The sequence below is a fragment of the Schistocerca piceifrons genome, chromosome X (assembly GCF_021461385.2).
Source record: "Schistocerca piceifrons isolate TAMUIC-IGC-003096 chromosome X, iqSchPice1.1, whole genome shotgun sequence".
Classification (NCBI taxonomy): Eukaryota; Metazoa; Arthropoda; class Insecta; order Orthoptera; family Acrididae; genus Schistocerca; species Schistocerca piceifrons.
This window is the reverse complement of record NC_060149.1, coordinates 355,487,086-355,514,798: the sequence shown is the minus strand read 5'-3', so window position 1 is coordinate 355,514,798 and position 27,713 is coordinate 355,487,086. Positions and strand designations below refer to the sequence as shown.

The 27,713-nt window shown below is 38.1% G+C and overlaps 1 protein-coding gene across 1 annotated transcript in view; it reads left to right on the top strand.

Moving 5' to 3' along the window:
- Positions 1–27,713, top strand: part of LOC124722352 (probable WRKY transcription factor protein 1) — a 189,420-nt gene that overhangs the window by 42,949 nt on the left and 118,758 nt on the right. The window contains exons 5-6 of the mRNA XM_047247525.1: positions 1,721–1,910; positions 10,148–10,253. Of these exons, the coding sequence (XP_047103481.1) occupies positions 1,721–1,910; positions 10,148–10,253 (296 nt within the window). The remainder of the gene's footprint in view (positions 1–1,720; positions 1,911–10,147; positions 10,254–27,713) is intronic.

Sequence of the window (27,713 nt, the reverse complement as noted above, 5' to 3'; positions counted from 1 at the left end):
TTGATGTATCATTATTTCATTCAGTATGAATAAGCCTATAATCCTCTCAAGAAAGAAAACCTCTAGCCCTCACAAGTCACTGATTCTTAACATTTTAAAATTTTGTTTAGTGGGGGTTCATGGCTTCAACTATTTTTGGAATGAAAAAATGATCCAGCTTCATTTTACGTAGTAATATATTGGTGGTACATGTGGATTGGAATATATTTTACTTCTTTGTATATGTGACACAAAAATAATATACCATTGCACATTGATACATCTATTAGCGGACACAAACAGAAAGATGACATCTTTTTGTTTGTGTTGGCTAATAGATGTAACCATGGACAATAATATATTAATTTTGTGTTACATGCACACAGAAGTAAAATATATTCCAGTCCACATGTACCACCAATATATTATTATGTAAAATGAAGCTGGAAGCTTAAGATACATACTTGAAAATGACCAAATGTCGAAATTGGCCAGTCACATAGATAATAAAAAAAGAAATAATACAGCCCACCTGGACAATGTTTTCATTCTCGATTCTTAAAATATCTGTCTGCACTTTTTCCATTTATACCATTAGATTCTCTAGTTTCCCACACATTCAGTGTATCCGACCATGATTAGCGTTCTTCTTCTGTTTGGCAACTCTACACCATCTGGATACCCGTATGACTAGTCTATTTTATCTCTGGACTGTTTCACCCAGAACTAAGCCATCATTACAGTTTGAGCAAAGAAACTGCAAGTACGAGGGAAAGAAAATATGGTGAATCCCCATTGTCTTCCACATTTCCACATTGCAATACTGTGGCCATTAGTCATCCCAACCACACCTAAAGGGACCAAGAGTGTCAAAGCTACTCGGTCACAAAATGAGTATGTAAATAGTTGACAGAATGATGATTAGAAAATACATGAACAAAGAATCAAATAATTAATAAAGTATGATAGAGAGTATAGGAATAAATAACACATTACAGAGAAAAGTTCTCAGCTATGGTGAGGAACTCTTGTACGGAATAGTAGTAGTGTGCCACAAGGAAAGCTTTCAAATAGGATTTGAGTACTTGGAGTTTCACTCAGTTTTTTGATTTTGCTGGAAGCCTATTGAAAGTGCAACCCACTGAATAGTGCACACTTTCCTGTACAATGCTGAAGGAAGTTATCAAAGTATGCATTATTTTTCTGTCTAGTGTTTCCTGAGTGATTGTTGCAGTTTCTCCTGAAAGTGTCACTGTTGTCAACAACGTTTCCCGTGATGCGATATTTGTACAGGGACGCAGAGTTAGAATTGTGACACATCTTAAAAACTGCCTATATGAAGTTCGCTAACTAACACTGCAGATCAGTGTGACCACCCATTTCTAGTTGAGTGCATGAATTACCTCAAAATGTGGCACCATACAAGATAATAAAGTGAAAGTAAGCAGATGAGCCTTGTGATTCAATGTCAAAGATAATGGAGATCTTTATTGTAGTGAAGATAGCAGTGTTCAGCCTCAGCACAAGATCGTGAACATAGTGCTTCCCAGAATGCCTTCCATCTATCCTCAGTCTTAGGGATTTAAAATGCTTGACTTGACTGACTGACTATCTTTGTACAATAAAATTTCACTATTGTTGTTGTTGAGTAAAGCTATCAAGTAATTATTTGTATTTCTCTATCTTTTTGACAAATTGATTCACATCCATAAAATAAATATGCTTTTGTTTTGCTTTACAGGGTCCTAGTGCAAGTGCATATGTAACGTACCATAAAGCTGATGATGCCTTGAGGGCTATTCAGGCAGTTAACAACATTTCTGTAGATGGTAGGACTATAAAAACATCATTAGGCACTACAAAATACTGCTCTCACTTTATGAAGAATCAGCCATGCCCTAAACCAGACTGCATGTACCTTCATGATTTAGGTAATTTCTGAAATCAATGGACTGTTGTTATCTTATTACATACTCTTATCTTTCATGCTGCAGTGGTTGAGCAAGAGAACAAAAAAAATGGAATGAGAAATTTGTTGAAGTTGCTGTTTTAAAATCAGTCCTCATGTAATATGAGACACACAAAGCCTTGCACTTATAGTTCATTTTTTACCTTCAAACTCATCCTTGTGTATTGTTCTCAAAAATGTGTATGTATATTTTTGCAAGAGATGCAGAATGGGAAAGTGAGTACTCAATATTCTTATTATTCTTTTTTTATGGGAGGAATGTTGCATTCGTACATGCCTGTCCTCCAAGTCAGGAATTAGACTGACAGAAATACGTGACCGCAATTGCAGATATTAATTTTTATCTCAAATCTGTAACGTAACTATTTTTACACATTCTAACAATGGCTGCATTTGTATTTCAGTTTGACTGTTGAAATTTGTTGTTGCACAGTTAGCTAGAAGAATCCTAATACAATATTTTATTAACTTGTTCAGGTTTTTGTGAATGCTTGTTGACATATTGCCTGTTTGCATTTATCTTGGGATCGTTAACCAACATCTGATTAATAATTTTTCTGATGTTTCGGTAGCAGTAGGGGCTTTCATTTTGAAAGGTTCACCCTCCATTACTGATAGTAGACTGGATCAGTAGTGGAAGGTGAACCTCTGACAGAGCCAGCTACTCCTGCTAGTGAAACATCAGAAACGTCACCTAGTAAATGTCAGCCAAAGAGCCTGAGGCAAAAGTGATAAATCAGAAATATTTTACATTTGTAATGTTCTTTTTGTCTCTTATTACCAGAAAAATAAATAAAATTATAATAATTGAATTCTGGAGCTACACTATGAGTTTCTTTATGAATGAAATATATAAAAAATATAATTGAGGAACTAAAGAGGCAATGAATATTTGGAGATGTTTTCATCTATGTTGCACTGGCAACACTGATAGGAAAGTATCTGTATATCCATCTTTTTAGAGATGGTTGCAGGACTCACCTGTCCAGTACAGAATGTCAAATCGAACACCTTTCAGCCGTCTAATTTCCAAACTGTTATTTTATTTGGCTGCGAGTTCTGGCAATTTACTACCCCATCTTCAGGTCCCCTGGCGGATGTGTAGGAAGATACCAACCTCGGTTCGTGTCAAACTAGGGGCCAGCATTCAAATACTGGTATCTGTAGATTTCTGTTTGATACAGTGATCACTTCAACTATCATCTACCTTCTGTCAGAAGATGATGATTGAAGTGATTGCTGTATCAAGCAGAAATCTACAGAAAACAGTATTTGAATGCTGGCCCCTGTTTTGACTGGAACTGAGGTTGGAATCTTCCTGCACATTGGTCATGGGGCCCGCAGATGGCGTAGTAAATTGCTGAATCTGGTAGCCAAATAAAATAACAGTTTGAAAATTAGATGGCCAAAAGCTGTTTGATTTCTGTAATGATAGGAAATGGTGATTCACGTCTAGATTAGAAACAGGTCAGAGTTTCACTTATTCTCAATGGAGACATGTTTGGAAGTTTTCCTAATGATTAGATGTTAAGCTATTAATATGATGCAGTTGAGAGTAGGGACAGAGAGGATGTTGCACATGTATTTCATTTCCACAGCATTTGACTAAAATGTTTGGTGTGGATAATGCTTAATTTATGTAATAAGAACAGCAGAATGTCCCCCAAAATAATGAGCACATAAGGCCACTTACTTTTGAGGAAAGCACACACCTCCAGCCCCCATTTCTCTCTCTCTCTCTCTCTCTCTCTCTCTCTCTCTCTCTCTCTCTCAGCGGTGACAATTATTTTGTGTTGGATGGCACACCATTTTTAGGATATTTAGTGTCAGACTCAAAACAGTGGGAGTGGCTTGTGCTGTTCCCATGATGGTTCTGCTCTGTCTAACTTAAGGCAAATGTTTAGATGAGTTGTGTAACATATTCATGTATTCACATTGACAGAAAGTCTTATTGGCCACTGTTATGTCTGCAAAATTTAATAAAATCATCAGAACAGCTTATCAGCTGTGTTTTTGCTTTGGATTTTTCATAAGTTGTGAAATTATTGTTTGAGCATTGGCATTGGTTTTCGTAATCTGCCTGACCTGCATATCACACTGTGTGGATTTTGTAATAACTATGGTAGCCGTGGGTTCTTTCAACCTGATAGTTGTTATAAATATTTGGCCTGCAATTTCATTTGCTGGTAGTAAATTGCTGATGGGTTATAAATTTAGTGTCAGATGTCAGAAAATTCCAAGAACTGGTTTCCAAGGCAGAACCTGTGAATATTCTTCAGCCTTCTCACTCTTCAGCAGAGACTGTGTAGATGAAAGTAGGCTAACAACAACTCATATAGATGTGTATAACCCATCATTTTCCCATACTCGGTGCACATGTTTGTCGTTCACAGAGTGTACATGACATACTGTATCATTAATGTTGACCTAATGGTCAACTACTCAGTGTCTGTATTGACACACACTGTTAAGTTATTAGAAATAACTTTAAACTTAGTTATCTCTGGTTGCCAACCATTACATCATATTTATGCATGTTACTGTTTAAACTGTAATTGATCCATGATAATGGAAGTTGATCTCTGTGGCTTTGGATTAAATTACTTGAAGAAATACATTAACGTGCCTTGGCACAAATAAAGTTTTATAAAAGCTACTGGTTCAGAGTGCATAAGCTGACAAAAAAAAAAAAAAAAACCCTGGATTTCCTGGTTGAAAATACACTTTTTCCCAGGTGAAAATACTCTTTTCCCATGTTGAGAGACAATATACTTCCCTGGGAGATGTAAACCCTTTACCATTCAAAGGACTGATTTTCTTAAATCACAGAGCATTCGACTCTCATTCAAACACTGATGTAGAACTTCCCGGAACTTTAGGAAATGAAAAAGACACGTTTTGAAATATCTGTGGTGCACAGTGACATATTATGACAGTATAAATATGAATTCCACCAAATACAGCCTGGTAGCTTCCGAAGCACTGGAATCAAGATTTGGAATGTGCTCATGTCAGCCAGTGACAGCAGATATTCAGAGCATAGGACACATGACGTAGTCAGCCAATAGCAGCATCACTGTTAACTAGTGTGAACACACAAATTGGAAAAATTGTTTTGAATTAATATACATACAGTATAGCTAAAAGAAAAGTTAAGTTTTCACATATAAGTCTTTTTTAGCATGTGTTACCCTTTAAGATTTATTTATTTATAGGACCAGTAAAATTTTAAATAATGACATAGATGGCTGGTCTTCTGGGTCCAAAACTTTTTTTTTATGCAGCTGGTCTACAGGGTGTTAAGTTTTGAATGAGAGTCAAATGCTCTGTGATTTAAGAAAACTAACGTAATTCATATTGTGAGAAAGGAATACATTTCAAACCGCCATTTGCAATATTTTCCTGTGACCTGTTATGGGTCCCACATGTAAGTGATGGATCGCAGCGATCCGTCAAATGTGATATTGCCTGTAATCGGTCACTCGCCCTGACACTTAGCACACGAGCAATTTTAGTCAGTATTACGAACGTCACAGTGTTGAGAAGTTCTGCTATGGAAAATGAACTGCTATATTTAGCAGCAGTTGCAGCTGATTTCCGTATCCCCAGGAATACTTGCAAAACATAAATTTGAAATAAATGAGAATTGTACGAGGGTGAGTCAAATGAAAGCCTTAAATTTGTAATAACAAATCGAAATTTCGTGCCCTTACCCAGTAAGTTGGTAAGCATGCTACAAACAACATGCAGAATGGCCTGTAGGTGGTAGCATAGTGCAGATGCACACATACCATTGCAGTATCAGTATAAAGCTGGCTGCCCCCACTTGTGACTTGGACCAGGGAAGAACAGTGTTCTGTTATTCGGTTTTTGCGTAGTGAAGGTGTGAAACCTATTGAAATTCGACAAATGAAGGTTCAGTACGGCGATGCATGTTTGTCACAGCAGCAAGTCTATGAATGGAGTAGGAAGTTTGCAAATGGTGTGATTTCAGTGGAAGATGCTCCTCGTCCACGTCAGGCACAACGAGTTGTGACTCCACAGAACATTGCAGCAGTTGAAGCCATAGTGAAGGAAAAGTGCCAAGTGACACTGAATGACATTGCGGCATGTTTACATGTCATGAGTCAGCACACCACATTGTGCATGATGTGCTCCAGTTTCACAAAGTGTCTGCAAGATGGGTGCCACGGCAACTGACTCCTGAAATGAGAGAACAACATGTTGGTGCTTGTGAAGAACTTCTTTGGCACTTTGAATGAGAAGTGATGGCTTCCTTGCAAGAATCGTTACTGGGAACGAAGTCTGGGTTCACTTCCACCAACCGGAAACAAAGGGAGCGAGCAACCCAGACCTTGCCCCAAGTGATTTCCATATGTTTGGACGACTCAGAGATGCAATGGGAGGAAAGAAGTTCCATTCTGATGAAGAGGTATGCCAAGCGATGTGTGAGTGGTTGCACGGACTACCAAAAGAATTTTTTTCTAAAGGAATTTATGCGCTTTGTCCCAGTACATATACACCCTGTGGTTGCATAATTTCTTCAAATAACTCTTGAAACTATAAAGTGTGGTGACAAAGTGATTTGGGCACTGGACTAACATTTTGTGACCAATAGGTTTCAAATTCCTTGTGAGGCCAACCAGATGTAGGTTTTATGTTGCTGTGTATCATTCATGTGGAATGCCAGAAGAGTTCATTTGAAAAAGAGACAGCCAGTTCCACTGCCCTTTCTTTTCCAATCTAAGCTCGTGCTCCATCACTAATGAACTTATCATCTATATAATAAGCTGAACCATGGTTGTTGACGAAATTTATCACACAGTTTAGTTTAACCTGACAGGATCTGTATTTTGATAAACAACAGAAGTGTGAGCAAGTTAATTGTGATACACAATGTAAAGAAATAATTTTAAAAAAGACCATTTATGAAAGACATCCCCAACAGCTTAAAAAGTCAGTGGTTTCAACATTTTGCTTGCTAGATCAACCAGAAAAATAAAATTTGTTTTAATAAGAACCTGCCTCACATGCACATACACTGTGATCAAAAGTATCCTGACACCTGGCTGAAAATGACTTAAGTTTCTGGCACCCTCCATCAGTAATGCTGGAATTCAATATGGTGTTGACCCACTCACTCTCACAGGAATATGTTCAGTCAGGTGCTGGAAGGTTTCTTGGAGAATGGCAGCCCAGTCTTAGTGGAATGCTGCACTGAGGAGAGGCATCGATGTCAGTCGGTGAGGCCTGGCACATAGTCTGCATTCCAAAGGTGTTCAGGAGGATTCACATCAGGACTCTGTGCAGGCCCAGTATATTACAGGGATGTGATGGTCGTGTAACCACTTGGCCACAGGCCGTGCATTATGAACAGGTGCTCGATCATGTTGAAAGATGCAATCGCCATCCCTGAATTGCTCTTCAACAGTGGGAAGCAAGAAGGTGCTTAAAACATCAATGTAAGCCTCTGCTGTGATGGTGTCACACACAACAAGGGGTGCAAGCCCCCTCCTTGAAAAACTCGACCATACCCTAACATCAGCGCTTCCGAATTTTACTGTTGGCTCTACACATGCTGGCAGACGACTTTAACTGGGCATTCGCCATACGTACACCCTGCCATTGGTTCGCCACATTGTGTACCGTGATCCGTCACTGCACACAATGTTTTTCCACTGTTTAATCGTTTACGCTCCTTACACCAAGATAGGCATCATTTGCCATTTACTGGTGTGATGTGTGGCTTATGAGCAGCCGCTTGACCATGAAATCCAAATTTTCTCACCTCCCACCTAACCGTCATAGTACTTGCAGTGGAACCTGATGCAGTTTGTAATTCCTGTGTGATGGTCTGGATAGATGTCTGCCTATTACACATTACGGCCCTCTTCAACTGTCGGCAGCCTCTGTCAGTCAACAGATTAGATCGACCTGTACACTTTTGTGCTGTACATGTCCCTTCACATTTCCACTTCAATATCACGTCGGAAACAGTGGACCTAGAGATGTTTAGGAGTGTGGAAATATCGCATACAGATGTATGACACAAGTGATACCCAATCACCTGACTGTGTTCGAAGACCATGAGTTCCGCGGAGCATCCCATTATGCTTTCTCACGATGTCTAATGACCACTGAGGCAGAGTACCTGCCAGTAGGTGGCAGCACAATGCACCTAATATGAAAAAGTATGTTTTTGGGGGTGTCCGGATACTTTTGGTTCCTGTATGTCCTGAGCGTTTCTCTAATAAGTACTAACCCTACAATGTAAGGAAAAGATAGATGTGACTGACCATAAAGATGACATGTAAAGTTGCAGACACACACACACACACACACACACACACACACACACACACAAAACTACCATCTCTGGCAGCTGTGTGTGTGTGTGTGTGTGTGTGTGTGTGTGTGTGTGTGTGTTTTCTTTTTCTAATGAAGGTTTTAACCGAAAGCTAATTTGTGTCGTCTCATTGTGCCTGTCTGCAACTCTACATGTTTTCCTTATGGTGAATGGCAATCCGTGTTTTCTTTATGTTGTTGTTATTATTCTGACCTGGCGTTTCGATTGTTTAAATACTGTACCTAGTGTAATTCTGAGCTTTATATTCCACTCCTAAGTGGTCTTGCAACACCATATATAATTTAGTGAAAGTGTCATTGAGAATATTGAGTACCACATTATTTTGTGTGCTGTAATTTTATACCAGGTTTTTCTCTATGCTGAATATTTTTAACAGGTTCAGTGTTTAAATGTATAGTTTGAGGTGAGCGTAAATGATGACTGAAATAAAATTTTATATGAAAATCCTCAAACTATTCACTACACAGAGGTGGCAAAAGTCGTGGGATAGCAATATGCACTCATACAGATGGCAATAGTATCACATACACGAGGGCAGTGGATTGGCGGAGCAGTTATTTGTACTCAGTTGATCCATGTGAAAATATTTCCAACATGAGTATGGCCACACGAACGGAATTAACAGACTTTGAATGCGGAATGGTAGTTGGAGCTAAACACATGGGACATTCCGTTTTGGAAATCATTAGGGTATTCAATATCCTGAGAACCACAGCGTCAAGAATGTGCCGAGAATACCAAATTTCAGACATTACCTCTCACCACGAACAAGACAGTGGCTGATGACCTTCACTTAACAATCAAGAGCAGTGGCATTTGTGTAGAGTTGTCAGTGCTAACAGACAAGCAACATTGCGTGCAATAACTGCAAAAATCAATGAGGGACATGCGACGAATGTATCGTTTAAAATTGTGTGACAAAATTTGGCTTTAATGGGCTATGGCAGCAGATGAAAGATGCGAGTGCCTTTACTAACAGCACGAAATCACCTGCAATACCTCTCATGGGCTCGTGACCATATTGGTTGGACCCTAGACAACTGGAAAACCATGTCCTGGTCAGATGATTTTAGAGTTTGCTTGGTAAGAGTTGATGGCAGGGTTGAAGTGTGGTGCAGATCCCATGAAGCCATGGACCCAAGTTACCAACAAGGCACTAGGCAAGCTTGTGGTGGCTCGACAGTGGTGTGAGTTGTGTTCACATGGAATGGAATGGGTCCTCTGGTAGACCTGAACCAGTTATTGATTGGAAGTGGTTATGTTCGGCTACTTGGACACCACTTGCAGCCATTCATGGGCTTCATGTTCCCAAACAAAAATGGAATTTTTGTAGATGACAATGTGTCATGTCACCAGGACACAGTTGTTTGCAATTTGTTTGAAGATTGTTCTGGACAGTTTGAGTGAACGATTTGGCCACGCAGATCACCTGACATGAATCCCATCAGACATTTAAGAGACGTAATCAAGAGGTCAATTTGTACACAAAATTTTGCACTGACAACACTTTCACATTTATGGATGGCTGTAGGGGCAGCATGGTTTAATATTTCTGCAGGGGACTTCTAACAACTTATTGAGTCCACGCCACACCGAGTTGCTGCACTATCCTTAGCAAAATTAGGTCCAACATGATATTCGGACGTCTCCCATGACTTTTGTCACCTCATTGCGTATTGCACATAGCTCTGTAATTATTACCAAGTTTGTTTGGACACCTTCATGAAATGGGAATTTATCTTTTATAATGTCATTCTGCTGGCCAGCGTCATAAATAAAATTGAAGTACTTTTGCTGACCATTAAAAATTTTTTCTTGCTATTCTTTTAAAGGTGATCCAGAAGCGAGCTTTACAAAAGAAGAAATGCAGCAGGGGAAACATCAAGAGTATGAGAAAAAGCTACATGAGCAGCTTCTGAATGGCTACAACAAAGACAGGTATTGTTAGATTTAGTATGCATTACTTCCCTTAGAATATTCATTTGTACATTACTTTTATCATTGACAGACTCATGTAATACTTCAGTAGCTTCATTATGATTCTGCTTGTGTGTGAGCACGATAAACTAAATTTAACTCTTTATGTTCCTTGTGAGGAGAAAGACCACACGTAAATTATGATTATCTGTTATTGTATCTTGCAGTTTTTTAAAAACGCATATATCATCTTCAGTTGTAATTCTTTCCTTTTTTGGGGGGGGAGGGAGGGGGAGGGGAAGGATCTCAAATCTGATATTTCTATTTCTTGATATTTACTTTGTGATTGTATTTATATCAGTTATTTGAAAGAATGTTTCACACACTTTGCACTCTAGTGGTGTAGTCCATTTTAGGGAAATAAGAAATAGACAGTTCTACTTTTAGATGCTGATTCTCTTAAAGTAATTTTTTCCGACAAAAGATTTTCAAATTTAGAAATATCTTTATAGACGTCACAGGTAAGTACATTGTTAGGTATTTTGTTTGTTTGCTGTTATCTTAAATCAATCATCTTTAGCTGACAGAAGGATAAGAACTGTAGCAGTTCATATCATTCTAGAGAAATGTAACTTGTGTGGGGAAATTATACGTGTAATTTTGTCAGTAAAAATGTTTTTCATTGGCCATACTGCATTTTTGTTATCTAGTTAAATTTGTATTTATGAAGTATTTTTTGTGAAAAATTGTCATTATCTGTCTTTGCCAACAGATAATCGTTGTTTGCGTCTGCATAGAAGCGCATTTGAAGTTCTTTTATTTGGTTCTTGAAACTCGTAGTACTGAAAGCACTGATCACGGAATTTTTATGTTTATTTGGTTCGTTTTGACCATTCAGGATCATGGATGACTTGGTCCTCCGACCCCCCTGACTTCTTTCATGCATTCGGGTTCTTGTTGGTAAATGTTTTTTCGTTCATCCTCATGATGTGCCCAGCAAATCTTCTCCTACATATCATACTTGAAATAAGTTCAACACACTCATAAAGTTCCTGCCTTGATCTATATATCCAATCTTCACCAATTTTTTTCCCTTCAGAAGTCTCTCGACATCTTTCTTTCCTCCTTTTTTCCAGATGGATACAGGCTCTCTTGCCAAAAGTGGTAATCTCCATTGCATATAATCCAGTATTTCTAATTGTTGAAATAATGTGTCCCAGTTGGACATTTCTAAACAGGTTTCTCTTTCCAGATGTTATCTTTGCTACATATCATAGTTTCTGCAGCATTTGGCACCTGTCTGTTATGTTTTTATGGGTCTGTAACTAACTTGTTATATTTTTTCCCCAAGATGGTAGAAGCTGTTCATATTCTCCACCACTGGTCGTACTGTACACTGTCTTGAGGGCTGACTGCTGTAACTACAGCAAGATATTTCAGTGCCATTTTGCATCATCTTTGTTCTCATGTAGAAATTCCATATCATCAGCAAAGACTAAGCCATCTACTGTGGTGTTGTTATGTTTTATTTTGTACCCTATTTGTACACCATCAGTAACCATGGTTTGGTTCGTCTGTCTTCACTGTTGGACCATTTCATCCAGCAACAAGTTGGACAGAATCGATGACAACCCATCTCCTTGACAAACTCCTGCCTTTATTTCAAAGTTTTCAGACACTGAGCTTTGGTACCTGATCCTAGAAGTTGTGGCTTTCAAGGTGTTCCTTACTAATTTGTGTTTTAAAATATGAAGTTGTTTCCAAGTAACATTAACTTTTGAAGAAAAATGTTATGGGCTCCTACTTACTCTGCATGTTGCTGCAAATTAGTTTCTCATACTACATTTTTCTAACTAAACATATCACTGCTTTTTATAATTTGATATCACATTGTCTGGCTTATATTTGTATGTACATAAAGTGACAGTGTGTTAGTGCTGGAGCACATTTTTCAGTATCCAAAAGTTGTAGACTTAGTAATCAGCTTTGAATGAATGGATAAACAGAAATGGAATGGGGTATGTTGTGTGGATGAATGGGTGGTGGAGTAGGTGATAATAAGTTTCATATTGTCACAAAGTATAAAATTTGTCATCGTCTGTAAGAGTATGCATTTTGAGTAAAACATATGAACAACACTGTAAAGTAGTTGGTTCTGAAATACCTTTAATTTGAAAAATAAATTTAGAAGCCTCAGTTGCACAACAATTTAAACACACACACACACACACACACACACACACACCACACACACACACACACACATATATTTTTCCCTTTTAAAAATTTTTCTTTACCATATGGCATTATTTTGGTAGATTCTGATTTCTCCAATGATGTCTCAGACACCACTTCAACCAGCTGTTTGGGAATACGTAAATCAGTTGATAATGTATATCAATTCATTCCTTCCCCTTTTCTATCTTCATTTATTTATTTATTCATTTTGTAAGTCTACATTAGACTTGGCATCAATATGTGAATACTTCTGTTGTTTCTTACACATATTATAATCATATGTATGTAGTGTTTATGGCAAATGTTAAATCTAAAGATGTTATTTTTGTACAAAACCTAAATCCACATTAGCTGCTGAAGTAATGGAAAGAGCAGAAGTCAGATAGAAAACACTCATGAAGTCACTAGGGACAAAATGGAGTGCCGGAACACGTTTTGTTATCATAACTGAAAAATGTGCTTGCTATAAGACGTAACTATTATGGAGGTGATGTGTGTCTGCCTGAAATTTTGGAACCAGTTGAATTCAATAGCAGTATTGCCTAAAACATTTTCTGGCTGTGAAGATTCAGTGGGTGTAGACTTTAAAACCACTTTCATTAATGGATTCAAAAAGAATAAAAAGTTACACATGATAAATTCTCCAGTTAGTGCAAAATAGAATTGACTGTAGGTCTGAAAGTAAACTTTCTTTAATTTTAGGAGGAAATGTAATGCTGGATCTCAATTGGAAGGACAGAAAGGATGTTGACGTTTTATCAGTTTACACAAAAATGAATACAGGAAAGAGGAGGATGATACTTCACGGCAAGTGTGAAATTGTTGAGATATTCTAGATTTCAACCATATTAATAAGACTGTTACCGATCATAAATATTTTGTGGTAATGGGGAATTCTTTTCAGAAGCATTATTTTTGGCAGTGTGCCATTTTGAATTGGAAGTCCACATCTTTTTTTTTTCGCTATAGTCATCTGTTTAAAATTTCCTTTCAACTTATTGATCATTGGATCTGAAAATTATTCCCTGCCTATAAGTGAAGTGGATGTTCCTTGTGTTTCTGTGTCATTCATCACATCACATTTGCGTGCTTAAATCTTTCCTGCTTTTGCAATAGAAGTGAACATAGCTTATGTGTTGTGTTTCATTACACTTCAGTTCTCTTTTGATTCACTTTTTTCATCTTTTAAAGAATTTTAAAATTTTGAATATTTTTACTTAATTTTAGATTATACTTTTATAGCAGGCCATGGAAAATCTAATGGAGAAATCGTTATATACAGTTGTTTGGTACATGTGCTTTCATATTCAGTTAAGTGAAATTCAGAAACTGCACAGCCATTATTACATACTCAGCAAAGAAATTAATGCTTTCCTGGGAAAGTTTATTCTTACTGGTGAATTGATTTCATTGTTTTGTGTGTTATATCAAATATCAGTGCAGTGAATACACACACAAAACTTCCAAAAGACAAAAAGAGGGAAAACATCAAGAAGACAGAAGTTACCTCTTACATCATCATAATTTTCATGAACATTTGTGAACTGTGATAGTAATACACAGGATAGCAAGCAATATGATTTTTACTGTGTTTCATTCCGAGCTGTTTTTACAATATTTGAAGTAATAAGGCACAAATTCAAGAGAAATGTTAAAAAAAAATCAAGAATTTGTGTGGACTCACCTGCCCCCACTGTGATAATTATGTCCCCATGAATTGTTTATGATATACAGTCAGAAGTTGCAGAATCACCAGTTTAGACGTGAATTCGGCAGCCTTTGACCTGTTCCTAGAATTGCGACCTATACTGCACACTGAGCATTTCTTTGTATAGGAAGAGAGTTCTTCACTAGTTGTTGACATGTTGAATAGTTGTGTAGAGGTGATTGGGAGCATTTCAATACATTTGGATGTAGCAAATTTTTTGTGGCAGAGGAAGGAGCTCAGTTTGAATGTTGAACATTTGTGGCACTATTTTGTTGAATATTAAATTTTAAAGGATACACAAAGCTTTTCATGTGCAATAATAATAAGAGTCAAAACCTTGAGGCAAATTGATGGAGAACTTTGTAGTTTAAGTCCAGACCAGTAACTACAAAATTTACTTGCTCTCTGAAACTTCACTTTACTGGAATAGCTGTGATAAGAATGAAAGTAGATTTTTCACTGTTTCTCAGTCATAGTTGTGGAATTTGAAAATTGTAGTAGTCATGTCTATTATTTTGAACGTTTTCTAGATCACCTGGTACTACTTTTGTTGTACGTGTGATGTCGCAAAAACAAAGTAAAATATGTGGAACAAGAAATTATTAATTGCATATCTTATGTGCTCAAATGGGGAAATCTTGGCAGAAGATGAAGAATAATATATATTGCAGAATAGGGGAGTGTGTGAAAAACATAGTCAGCCGAAGGTTAAACTGTACTTTGTGCAGGGGGGTGGGAGGGGAAATACTGGCATGTAGTATTATGAATATTAGAACTTTCAGCCTAGTCTTGGCATTGCGAGTTGAGGAGAGGATAGAGAAAGGTAAAACTTCAAGTGGAAAATATGCAAGATTGTGTGTTAGTGATATCTACAAGAGGTGGAAAAAGACCTCAAGACACTAAAACATTGCAAGATATTTTAATTGCTGAGAAATTTCAAAAACAGTACTAATGAGGAAAAATCTATACAGTGCAGTTAATTGTTGAACTGGAAGTGGACAGGAGAGTATGGGCAAGAAATAAATTAGAAGAGAACGAAAGAAGAAAGGAAAACTAAAGAGGGAAAGGATGAAAATGAACTTAGAAGAACCAAACCAGTATATAGAAGGATCAGTATTGTCTGAAATGAGTATTTACCCAAACATGATGATGACTGCCAGAAAGGTGAACATTTGAATTGGATCCATCCACTTAAATTGCATGCAGCACAACCCTTCCTGCTGACGACAGCAGTAATTGATCATGATGTGGCAACCACGAAACACTGAATGTGTTGGGAGTCGTTCTGATCCATGACCATTCAACACTGCCCCAACTCATGGAAATTGTTTAGATCTCAGTTCAGTGCATGTCTGTCTCAGTGGCATCCTGTGTATGCTCAAAAGGATTGAGGTCATGTGACCTGAAGCCACAGAAACACCCTTGTGCCATTGGGGTATTCTTCGAGCCATTATGGCAGACTGTGAAGCAATGGTGTGGCATGTTGTTTTGCTGAAGGTACAGGTCATCTGCAAGGGAATGTAGGCATACAAACGATTTTTATTTTAAATTGCAGGCAACCACAGCCAGACTTCCAAATTTTGAAGGAAATAATCCACTTTGGCTGTAGAATACTTTTATTAAAATGACATGACTGGTTTCATGCCACTAGAAGATGCAACCTCAGGTGTTAAAGATTCTTTTTAATGGATCACCACCAAAAGGTAACTGGCCTCAGAGCCATTCCCTGTCATTCGTATCATGTTGTAAACAAATAGCTTGCTAAAAGTGGTAATATTTATTTAAAATGAAGGGGGTAGTAGAACTGTGCAACAAGTGGGAAGGTGGTTAAGAAGCAGCAGCAGCAGGCAAGGCAGTGCTGCCTTCTGTGACTTGTGTTGGCCAGAGGGAAGGAGTGTGGGCCTCTTTACCCCTTAAAAATTTGGTGGTTCTGAATAATATGGTTGGTGATGTTTTTTTTAATCCATTATTGAATCAGTGAGTGCTTCATTTCACCATAGCTCTTCTTGCCACTGTTATGCTCAGGTATCCAGGGTCTGGCTTCGATCAAATACATATATATCTTGCATTTTGTGCATCCTGCATTTAGTTGTCTTGCCAGTGGTCAATAAAAGACCTAAAAACATCCCAGTCACCTTAAAGACAAGATGGTTTCATTTTGCATTGTATCAGGATCAATTTCTAACTCAGCGATTGTACTGATTTCAATTGCTTGTGGGTGTACACACTGTGCCCTGTAGTAGAACACACTGTGCAGCACAGAAGTAGTAGTCTAGGTACTTGCTTCACCTTTTGTGTTGCCTAGACACTTATCGTAAAATTGCCATTTCATGATTAGAGGAGTGAGAACATTCTTTAGAGCACAGACTACCAACTTGGTCTTTTCTAGAAATTTCTTACTACTTTCTCCTGTCAATTTACTCTTTGTCCGTTTTCCATCTCTTCTTCTCTGCCTCCCTCTGTTCTTCTCTCCTCAAACACTTTATTTTTAGTGTTTGTTGTATCTTGTTAGTGCTGTGATTAGTCAACCATTTATTCAGTATTCTTTTTGTACTAGTTTGGAAACGTACCTCTTAATGCTTCTTCCTTCTGTCCAAACAAAGTATACTCTGAATACTCAAAAAAATTCTTAAGCATTTTTAACATTGTCAACCATACACACTAACATTTGTGAAATCTACTGCATGCAGAATAATGCATGTGTCTGAAATGAACTTTGTACCACAGATAAGGTATGGCAACACACAAATGATTAGTGGATAAAAGTTGCACATTACTTCCAGCTTAAATGATTCAGTATGTTGTGAAGTCCCTTTACAATGCAGTCAGAGTTTCCAAACACCATGTTATAGAATTAAATAGGGCATGGATTTGTTTGTATGGTAGAACAGGAAGTATCAAGGAGATCTGTGATGAAAGAGTTGCCAAGTAACCATATTTTAAACATCTTTGATGGATGACATATCAATCAAACATGCAAGACAGGGCAGCAGTGCCAGTCTTTCAAGAAGTCGTTCACATTAATCACCAAATGTGGACAAGCATATCCTGCTGAAATATAGCATATCAAACTGCTTGAAGGATGAACAGAGAACTCTAAAACTAACTATATATGCTGTTCAGACTGCTCTTAATATGTAGGAATTGAGATTGCATGATGCCCCAAACAGGCAAACATGGTATTTTTCGGCTATGCCACTAAAAATGCAGACTGCCAGTCAGATATTTTCTCTGTTTCGTTTACCTGTTTGTACATAGAATACAACATTCAAGCAATGTTACTGAACCATTTGCCTACAGACCCTTTATCATTTGTCAGATGCCCCGATACATGTGACAGTTTGTTAAATTGACACTATGTAATTCTGAAAACTGTATCAAAATCCCTCATACAAACAGAAAATCACAGCAGTGGACTTCAGTTTAGTAATACATATAGATAGTACAATAGTGCATACCCCCCCCATTTGGAGTTCTAGAGTATTAAACTTCAGAAGTGTTGAAATATTTAGTACCAAATTAATTAATTTTATTTGTGAATGATTTGCATGCTTATGCACTTAACAGCATGCCATGTTTCGCATGTACCTTTCGATTATGCTGAGTAGAGCACCTAACTTAAGCCACCTTATTACCTTCTGTGTATCGAAATGGGTGTGGCCAGACCTTTCTTTGTTTTTTTAGTATAAAGAAATTTCGGGCATGTGTTCTTTGGGTTGTTATCTGTTGTTCATTTTGTAGTTTAGGAAGGAGGGAAAAAAGTAGTATTATAATAGTTTTCATTACTCAGTACTTCAACTTTTTTTAGACTTGTGTGTGTGTGTGTGTGTGTGTGTGTGTGTGTGTTAGTTACATGCCTCACTGTACAGTGCTTAGGTCTGCTGCCTGAATATTCATATATAGTTTGGTTGATAACTTGCATACATAATGATGGAAACTACATTACAAACCAGAAAAGTAATTTTAAATGTATGTATATTATTGAGGAAATTTTCAATTACAAAACCTATTGTTTTTACACTTTTTACAAAACAAAATGGAGTTTACTTGCAAAGTTAAGAGAAAGTTTAGCACTGTATCTCACAAATTGCTGTTGGCAGTTGATTAGAATTGGTTAAGAAGCCTAGTGATTTCTATTTATTATGGACATTGATTAGTTGGTGTGTGCTAGACTAAAGTCAAACGGTCCAGGGATCAATCCCCGGTCAGTCCTACAATTTTTTTGTCACTTACTGTTTCTTTCTTTTCTGGCAACAATTATTTAATGTGTGAAAATGCTAAGTAGCTCCATGGTTCAGATAGCACAATGAACTGTAGACCCTCCTATAATTGGCTGGTTAAATCGGACCAAAGGTAGGAGAAAGGCGCTTCCAACAGGACCATTCCAGCATAGTACTTACATCAGTGCCATGTAATGCTTGGCAATCTGTTATTTGCACACATGTAGTGATTATTCATACTCTCATAAATATTTGTTTCAAAATGATAAAACATTATGATAGTGGAATAACATGCAGCAACCAGGATGGAAATAATTCTCAGTTTTTTGAAGAAAGAAGTGTGCACAAAGTTCCAATAAATGCCAAAGACATTGTTGAAAAAGTGATTTCCTCCTAGACAACAGATCAAATAAGTATATCCCCTCCCTCCCCACTCCTTTTATCCAGTTATACGAGGACATGCTGAAAAGTAATGCCTCTGAAATTTTTATGTGAAAACTCATAAAGCTATTTAAATAAAATAAACATTATTAACATTCTATATCTTTACTCTTCATGTCCACACATTTGCAGCCCTCTGCCACTATAAGGCTCTGAATTGTAACATGGCTGTGTGTAACATAACTATGTCAGTGTGTGAGAAACATCATGCTGAAGTCGACTTTCTAACTGCAGAAAGAGTTCGTCCATACATGGAGCACCCTCTCCTTCAGTATGACAATGCCAGACCACATACACTCAGTGCAATATCTGCAGCAGTCTGATGCCTTGTGTTCACTGACATCTGTCATCCTCTATTCAGTCCTGACTTGGCCTCATCAGATTTTCATCTGTTTCCAAAACTTAAAGAACATCTTTGAGGACTTCACTTTGATAGTGATGAAGCAGTGCAAATAGAGGTGAGGTTGTGGCTCCATCAACAAAGTCAGACAGTATCAACAAACTGGTCTCCCATTGGGAGAAATGTGTTCATTGTCAGGGTGACTATGTTGAAAAATAAATATGTAGACAGGGATAGATGTAGAAAGTTAATAAAGTTTGTCTTATTTAAAATGCTTCTGAAGTTTTCATCTAAAGAAATTCAGAGGCATTACTCTTCAGTACACCCCCACATTATCACTACCAGACTGAAGAAATACCAAATTTGTACCATGTTTGTCTCTCTCTAAGATTAGCAGTCTGGCAAACCTTCTCCTCTGAAGTGCTGTTCAGTATCGACCAGGAGAAAGCAGTTGATTAGGTGCTACTATCATATGTACTGGAGGCGCAACAATTCCCTTCTCCTTTTGTCCTCCCTGCCAGAAGCCTGTGCAGTGATAATCTGAAGAGGTAGTAGAGGCCATTAGAGATTATAGAAGAGTGCCCCAACAGCATAAACACTACTCATCAATGAACAACTTAACTTTGATTAATAACTGCAGGTGAAAATGTAATTTTTAATTAAAAATTAAGAAAAGAATATTGGAGCAATATGTCTTCCCTATGAGGTTATGTACCACTGTACCCTCAAGTATGGTATAAACTGTGTCACTTTTGTAGTCAGCATTTGCCAGCAGGAATCTTTTGTGTCTGTGCAAATGGAGCCTTTTTCACTGACCCTAAGAATATCACCAAACTTCTAGAGACACACTTTACAGAAATGTCTGTATCCAGCAGTTACCATTGTGCCTTTACAAATTGCTGACACCTGAATGAACACAACACTTTATCCTTCTGCTCTCAACACCTAAAAACTTATAGTGCTCAGAGCCATTTGAACCTAAAAACTTACAATGTCCTTTTAATGAATGGGAACTCACAGCAATTCAGCTTTGTATCCAGACACTTAACCAAGACACAAGAAGGTACATAATCAAGTGCTAAAATACCTCAGCAATAAGAGTAAAAAGAAAATATCAGTGTGTTTTAATTGACTGTTTGACTGTGCCTAAGAGAATTTCCCTCCCTATTGGAGGAGAGCATCATAGTAGCCATCTTGAAACCAGGAAAAGATGCACAAAATGTAGGTAATTTCAGATTTGTTCAACAGCCAGCCTGTGTGAATTGTTTGGAAGAATGCTTACTAAGTGACTGCATTAGTCCTTGGAAACCAGAAAACTTCCATCTCAGTTTCTGTGTGGTTTCTGAGATGAGTGCACGACTGATGTACACCTGTACCTGGAATTTGCAATTTGTGATGCTTTTGCAAATTGCCTGCAACTTATCGCTGTGTTGTTTGATCTTCTAAAGGCATATTATGCAACATGGTACTATCATGTTTTATCCACATTAAATAAATTGAGCTATTGGGACACACTGCCAGTATTTATAGAGGACTTCTAATCACTTCCATTGTATCAGGTCTGAGTGAGCACAGCCCTTAGTAGTTGACACATCAAGGGCAGCAGGGTCCTACAGGGGTAGCAATGAACAATATCATAATTGCTGCCTGTAGCATTGTACATTGACGGTTTCTGCTTATCTTACAGCATCACAGCATTGCACTAGAGAAAGTCAACTTCAGCAAATTTCACATAGCACACGTGACAATATTGAGAATCAAGGGTAATGTTTCTCACCAGTGAACTTCTGTGTTATACACTGATGGAAAAAAAACCAACGCCAAAAATAAATAATTTAGAATAATGAAATTTTGGGAAAACATTTGTCTAGATAACATATTATTTAAGTGTTTAACGTTGCAACTTCCTCATGTTAATACAAGTGTGCGAAAAGCCAATGCAAGTGTGAAATTCTGGTACATTAATAACTGGTGGAACTGCCAGAATCTTGGAATGCAAGCATGCAAACGTGCATTCAGTGTCTCATACAGGTGCTGGATATCAGTTTAGAGAATGGAGTCCCATTCCTGTTGCACCTGGTTGATCAGTATGGGGACAGTTCATGCTGGTTGTGCATTAGGATGGAGTTGTCATCTGATGATGCCCCACACATTCTCGATTGGAGGCATCTGCTGATTGAACAGGCCAAGGCAAATTGTTGACACTCTGTAGAACAAGTTGAGTTACGACAATGGTATGTGGGTGAGCATTATCCTGTTGGAAGGCATCCCATGAAATGAAATGCTGTTCATGAATGACAGCACAATACGTCAAATCACCAGACTGATGTACAAATTAGTGCTAGGGATGCATAAAATAACAAGTGCATTCCTGTTGTTATATGAAATTGTACTCCAGACCACACACAACTCTCAGGTATAGGTCCATAGGCTGCAGACAGGTTGGTTGCAGGTGCTCTTCTGGCCTCCTCCTAACACACACTCAGCCATCACTGGCAGTGAGGCAGAACTGGCTTTCATCAGAAAACAACAGACCTCGACTCCACCTTCCAGTGAGCTGTCAGTTGACACCACTGAAGTCGCAGACAGTGCTGGTTTGGTGTCAGTGGAACGCACACTACAGTGCATCTGGCTTGGACCTGTTCTTTAAGCAGTTGATAGTAACATTTTGTAATGTCACTATGGTGGCTGCTGCTTGAATTGCTGCTGCCGATGCAGCACACAACCATTGGCCACCCAGATCGTGGTTGTCTTGTGACTATACCTTCCTGTGACCACAGCCGCCAGCAAGCACAGACAGTGACTGCATTCCTGCCAAGTCTTTCTGCAATATCACAGAAGTAACATTCAGCTTCTTGTGGCCCTGTTACATGACCACAATAAAAATCCTTGAGCTGTCGATAGTGGTATCTTGGTCGTCTTAAAGGCCTTCATGACTAATATCAACTCACTGTGTCCTATCTCAAAAGCAATTTATGCTCACAACGGTTATAGCATATATTTAAAGCAAACCTGATTTGCATACTCATAGTGGCACTACCAGTGCCACTCTTATGCGACTGGCACGAAATTTGATTAGATGTCATATTTCAGGGGTGAAAACACACCTCTCAACGACTGTTTATCTTGCACAACTCATTCTTGTGTTGGGAATTTTTTTTTCCATCAGTGTATATTTTTGTAGTCTCAGATCTGTATGTGCTCACCCTGAGCTCAGAGTGAAATTTCATTCTGTAAATAATCCTTCAGGCTGTGGTTAAGCTATCCTTCCAACAACTAGTTGAGTAAGTCTACTTTTTAGGTTTACTATTTGATAGCAGACTGACATGGTTACCAGATGTACAACAAATAAAAGCTAATTGTATTCAGGAAAAAAATGCCATCTGAGATGTGGATCAGATTATTTTATTATGGTGTCATAAAACTTTAATTATATCTTGTCAGTGGTTCAGCATCACCATTCATACTTCAGTTGTTAGACTTCATATACTATAGTGGAGTGAGACTAAGAACTGTAGCTTTCGATGTAAATCCATTAAACAGTTTCCTTAAAGAAGCAGATGTATCACCTTTGAGAGTCCACAACACCTGTAACTCCTGGTAAACTGTGCAATCACGATCAACTAGAGGCCCAAACACCCTTGTTATCCTGCTCTGTTCCAAAAACAGAGAATTGCACTGCATCTCTAGACAGACCCTCTGAGGTGCTATTTAAGGATGTATACAGTGAGTTCCAATTTCACTATGCTTGCATTTATACACAAAACTGTGTCAGACTCCCCCATTTTATGTCTACTGTCCAATAGTTTGAATGGATGTGGTCCCAAGGAAAACACTGACCCACCATTTACAGTCACATATTCTATTCAGTCCTTCATGATTATCAACATTTTGAATCATTTATGCAGAAAGCTCAATTGACGGTCATGATGTTGGTTTATGCCTACATGCACACGAGTGGCCACAAGCAACACTCTACCAAATGTGGGCAGCATATTCACCAAAGAAATGAAATGAGCATATGGCATTGATGGCTGGGAATTGCCACCTGGGGAAGTTCAGGTGCTGAGGTGCAAGTCTTCTCAGCTGACACCACATCGGATGACTTGCATATCATTGATTGTGAAATGGTGATGAGGCAAATACAGCACCCAGTCCCAGAGTGGAGAAAATCTCCATCCTGGCTGGGAATCGAAACTTGGCCCACTGCATGGCAGTCAGATGCACTGACCACTCAGCTAAGGGAGGCAGATTTCACCGAAGAACTGACACCAGTGTAATGGATTCTACAACAGGTCTAAACTCTTCCAACCCAGAAATTTCTTGTGTGCAATAATTCCTTAAGATGCAGTACTCATCACCAATTTATACAATCTACTGTATGATCTGTACAGAGCTGGAACCTCCATAACTTCCCTTAGGACACCCAGCCATGTGGGCATACCAGGCAAAGTTTCAAATCTGTGCACACTCCACTCATAGTGAAAATTAATTCTGGAAACCGTCCCCCAGGCTGTGACTAAGCCATGTTTCTCCACTATCCTTCTTTCCTGGAGTGCTATTCCCACAATGTATACAGAAGAAATTCTGTGAGGTTTGTAAGACAGGCGATTAGATAATTGTGGAAGTGACACTGTAAAAGTGGGGAGTGAGTAGTGCCTGGATAGCTCCGTTGGAGTGCTTGCCTGTGAGGGGCAGGGGTCTCAGATTCAATTCACGGTCTGGCACACAGTTTTAATATGCCAGGAAGTTTCATATTTGTGCATACTCCATTGCAGAGTGAAAATTGACTCGGGATTACAAGATTGTGTTGGCTCAGAACACTGAGATTTTTTGCTACTGTGTGTCAATGCCTCTGTGAATGGACATTTGCAGATAAGGTTTTGAGCAGCAATAAAGGAGCTAAGAGAGAGAACTTCTGCTGTGCTACCATAAAAAAGTTCCTATCCAAGCTCATAAAATGTATTAATATCAGGATCATTCTGAGGAATGTAGCTAACGTATGTTTAAAAAGTATTAGCTTAATGTGAGAATAGATAGGTCCTGAAATGTTTTCTTTGCATTCCACAGTCCAAATAACTCTCTTCTGTTTCTCACACATTAGCATAGTTAAATTATACACAGCTGTGTTACACACTACAATTCATAGCGCTCCAGTGCAGAGGGCTGCAAATATGTAGACATAAAGAATAAGGATGTAGAATGTTAGTAATGTTTGTTTTATTTAAAAATCTTTAAGAGTGACAAAAAAAAAAAAATCGGAGGCATTACTTTTCAGCATGTCCTCTTAAATATCTCTGGTGTACATTACTGTCAGAAATGTTTCTTGTTGTCTTTATCAGCTGAATCCTCTACATTTTAGTTATGGTCTGTAGTTGAATGTATTGTTAGCACTTAACTGAAATAAACTTGGGTATCTACAAATGCAAGGTAATTGTGATTACCATAATGAGTAAACATTCGTAAAGATTTCTGTTTATATATTGTATATTACAGTTTGTTTAGAAAATGTTTGTGCAGCACACTGAAAATGATTTATTAGGTTTTCAGTGATTTGTTTGTAATTATTTACCCAAGTGTGCATCTGGAAAGGACCACAGAATATGTCTATTTGTATCAAGTTGTAAATTTGAAAGGAGATCTATAACTAGAAATATTTTGGTGTATTAAGTTAGGCTAGTATGCTTATGGAAGACACACTTCAGTTTTGAAGTCTAAGATGTTGCCTGAGCTGAAGAAAACAGTTTTTGGGCCATATAGACTGCCAATAACAACTTGCAGCTGTGAGACATAGACACTGAATGGATTCATTGTTAAAAAAAAACTAGTAGTAGCCCAAAGAGGAGTGGGAAGATCAGTGTTGGGCTACACAAAAAAAAAGGACAGAAAGAAAGAAATCAGTTGATATCAGATGGACAACAAAGGTCAGTGACATAATGCAATGAATAAATTCCTTGAAATGGAAATGGGATATTCATATTGCTTGAAGAAAAGTGGTCAAAACAAGTAACAGATTGGGACTGGAGCCCAATTTTTTTTTTAAAAAAAAAAAAAAAAGACAAAGGGGAAGACCACTGGACAGATGGGACAGAGACTTAAAAAAGACAGCTGGATGGAATAGGAAGCTCAAGATAAACACAAATGGAAGAACCTGCAGGGCTGCTATGTTGCACACCAACTCAAGTAGGCCGCATCACCGGGTGATCGAATTGCTGCTGCTTCTGCTGCTGGTGGTGGTGGTGGTGGTGGTGGTGGTGGTGGTGAAATAACCTAAATCCATTACATAGTCACTTCTAGCTGTTTTTCTGGAGTGTATATATCATGCATATAGTTAACATATTTTTCTATCTTTTGATTGGTTGGGGATTACAGATGAATTATGAGGAGGGGGCTGAATTTGAGAAAGCAGAGGAAGGAGGAAAACTTTTAACTGTTATGTAACAGTGTTTTCAGCGGTATTGACAACAAATTTTCATCCCAAAAGAAATACATTGGTATTATGTCAGTGTATCAAATCTGGAATAAACTAGACAGATACATGGGACTTCCTGTTGTATTAGAGCAATGTGCCAGACTGGCGCCTCAAACCAAAACCTTGCCTTTCATGGGCAATGCTCTAACCAGTTAAAGCGTTTCATGCAAAATGCATGTTTCTGAGTTCAAGGCTTGGTCCAACACGCAGTTTGAATTTATCAGGAAGTTTCAAAACAGTGTTCACTCTGCTACAGAGTGAAAGATTCATTCTTGACCAATGTATGCGTTAGTAAGTGAGGTATTTGGATACAAAGAAAAACTTTCTTTATACTGTCTGAGAATCTTTTATTGTAAGCAGATGATGGTACCATTGGTGACAGGATTTACTTAACTGGAAACTTGTCAACTCGGGCAGAGACCAAATAGCTCTTCATTTGATTTGTTATCTGAAAATAAATAAATGAAATTGAAGACACATAACCACAAAGCACCTGCAGATTAACCTTCAGTGATGTGTAGCTGCACTTACAACAAAATATTGCACCTAGTGGTCACTCTTCTTTTAGCTATAGCTTATGTGCCATCCTCCATCTCACTTAAAACACGACACACATACAGTCATGAAACTGTGTGTGTGTGTGTGTGTGTGTGTGTGTGTGTGTGTGTGTGTGTGTGTGTGTTGTTTTGGCTAGAAACATACACCTATTGGAAAGTATGTCGTAATGGATGGGCATTCTGTAAACATCAGGCTTATAGGCACTAACTGCAATGTGCTGGGCATCAGGACACAAAGTAATGCTTTTCTACTAGGCTTCAGCATTATTTTGATGTTGAATGGCAAATGCTTATCTTTCATCTGATTCTCTTGACTAATCCTTATTCTAAGTTTATCATCTTTTTTTTCTGATGGGTGGCACACAGCCTGATGAAAGAACAATTCCAGCCATAATGTCCAGTCACTCGTCATTAATTGTAACGGTCGTACTGGCTAAGTGCAATGTAGCAACACTGCCTCAACCTCCCTGTACTCCATATTCAGATTGTCCAGGTTTCTCTTTATTACTTCAAATGAAAAGGAGCTCCAGAGGATGTTGTTTCCAGATTATTGAGGGGACCAACTGTGACAGGGTTCATGAGCAGTCTTTGCAGTTGTTGATTTCTTGTACGCATATGATGACTAAAAACTATTACTATCAGTTTATTATTGATGCATGAGGGCCGCATTTTGATGAATATTAACTCCTTGGAAGTGTTTTTCGCAATGTTCTATTTGTGCCTTCAGTTTCAGAATAGAAAAAAAAGGGAAAAAATAGATTATAATGAAAATTCATATACATGTAAATTTGTATGTAACTGTCCATTGAGTGTTGTCATTGACAAAGTGAACTATGAGAAATAAATAATAAATAGTGTCGATAGTTGAGAAAATGTTTTGTAGGTGGGACATAAGAAAATTTGTGCAGTGACTGGATGTTTGTGAGGGAGTGGTGACTGTGTTAGCTAGAGATGAAATTGATGAAGCCTGTATCTTTGTTGTTCTGTGGGCAAAAAAAGTTGCAGCTTCTGGCATATTGACAACTAATACCTCAGTACTGAAAAAGCCAGCTTAAAAAGTGGATGAACTATTGATATACCTGTGCCACCGATGTGTACGCTGAGATTTGTATACACAACTCCATTTTAAATGCCTCTTTAAGAAGTTTACTGCATCTGGCCCTGTATCAAGACACTGGAATGACAGGTTCGATGGAATCCATAGCTGTCCAGCCCACAACTTACTGAAAAATGGGATGGCCAGGGATAGAGATACTTCAAAAATGCAATACAAAGGCAGATAAAGATACACAGAAACAAATGTACAGGCAATTCAACAGTGTTGCACACCCATAACCTGCATGCAGCAATTGAGCAACATGTTGAAGCAAAAGCACGTAGACGTCCCGATTCTAAATAATGTTCCCTGCATTTATTGCTCCTAGCAAGATGGCATAGAGGTTAGTGTACTAGACTCGCATTCAGGAGGACAATGGTTCCTATTCCTGTCTAGCCTTCTAGATTTC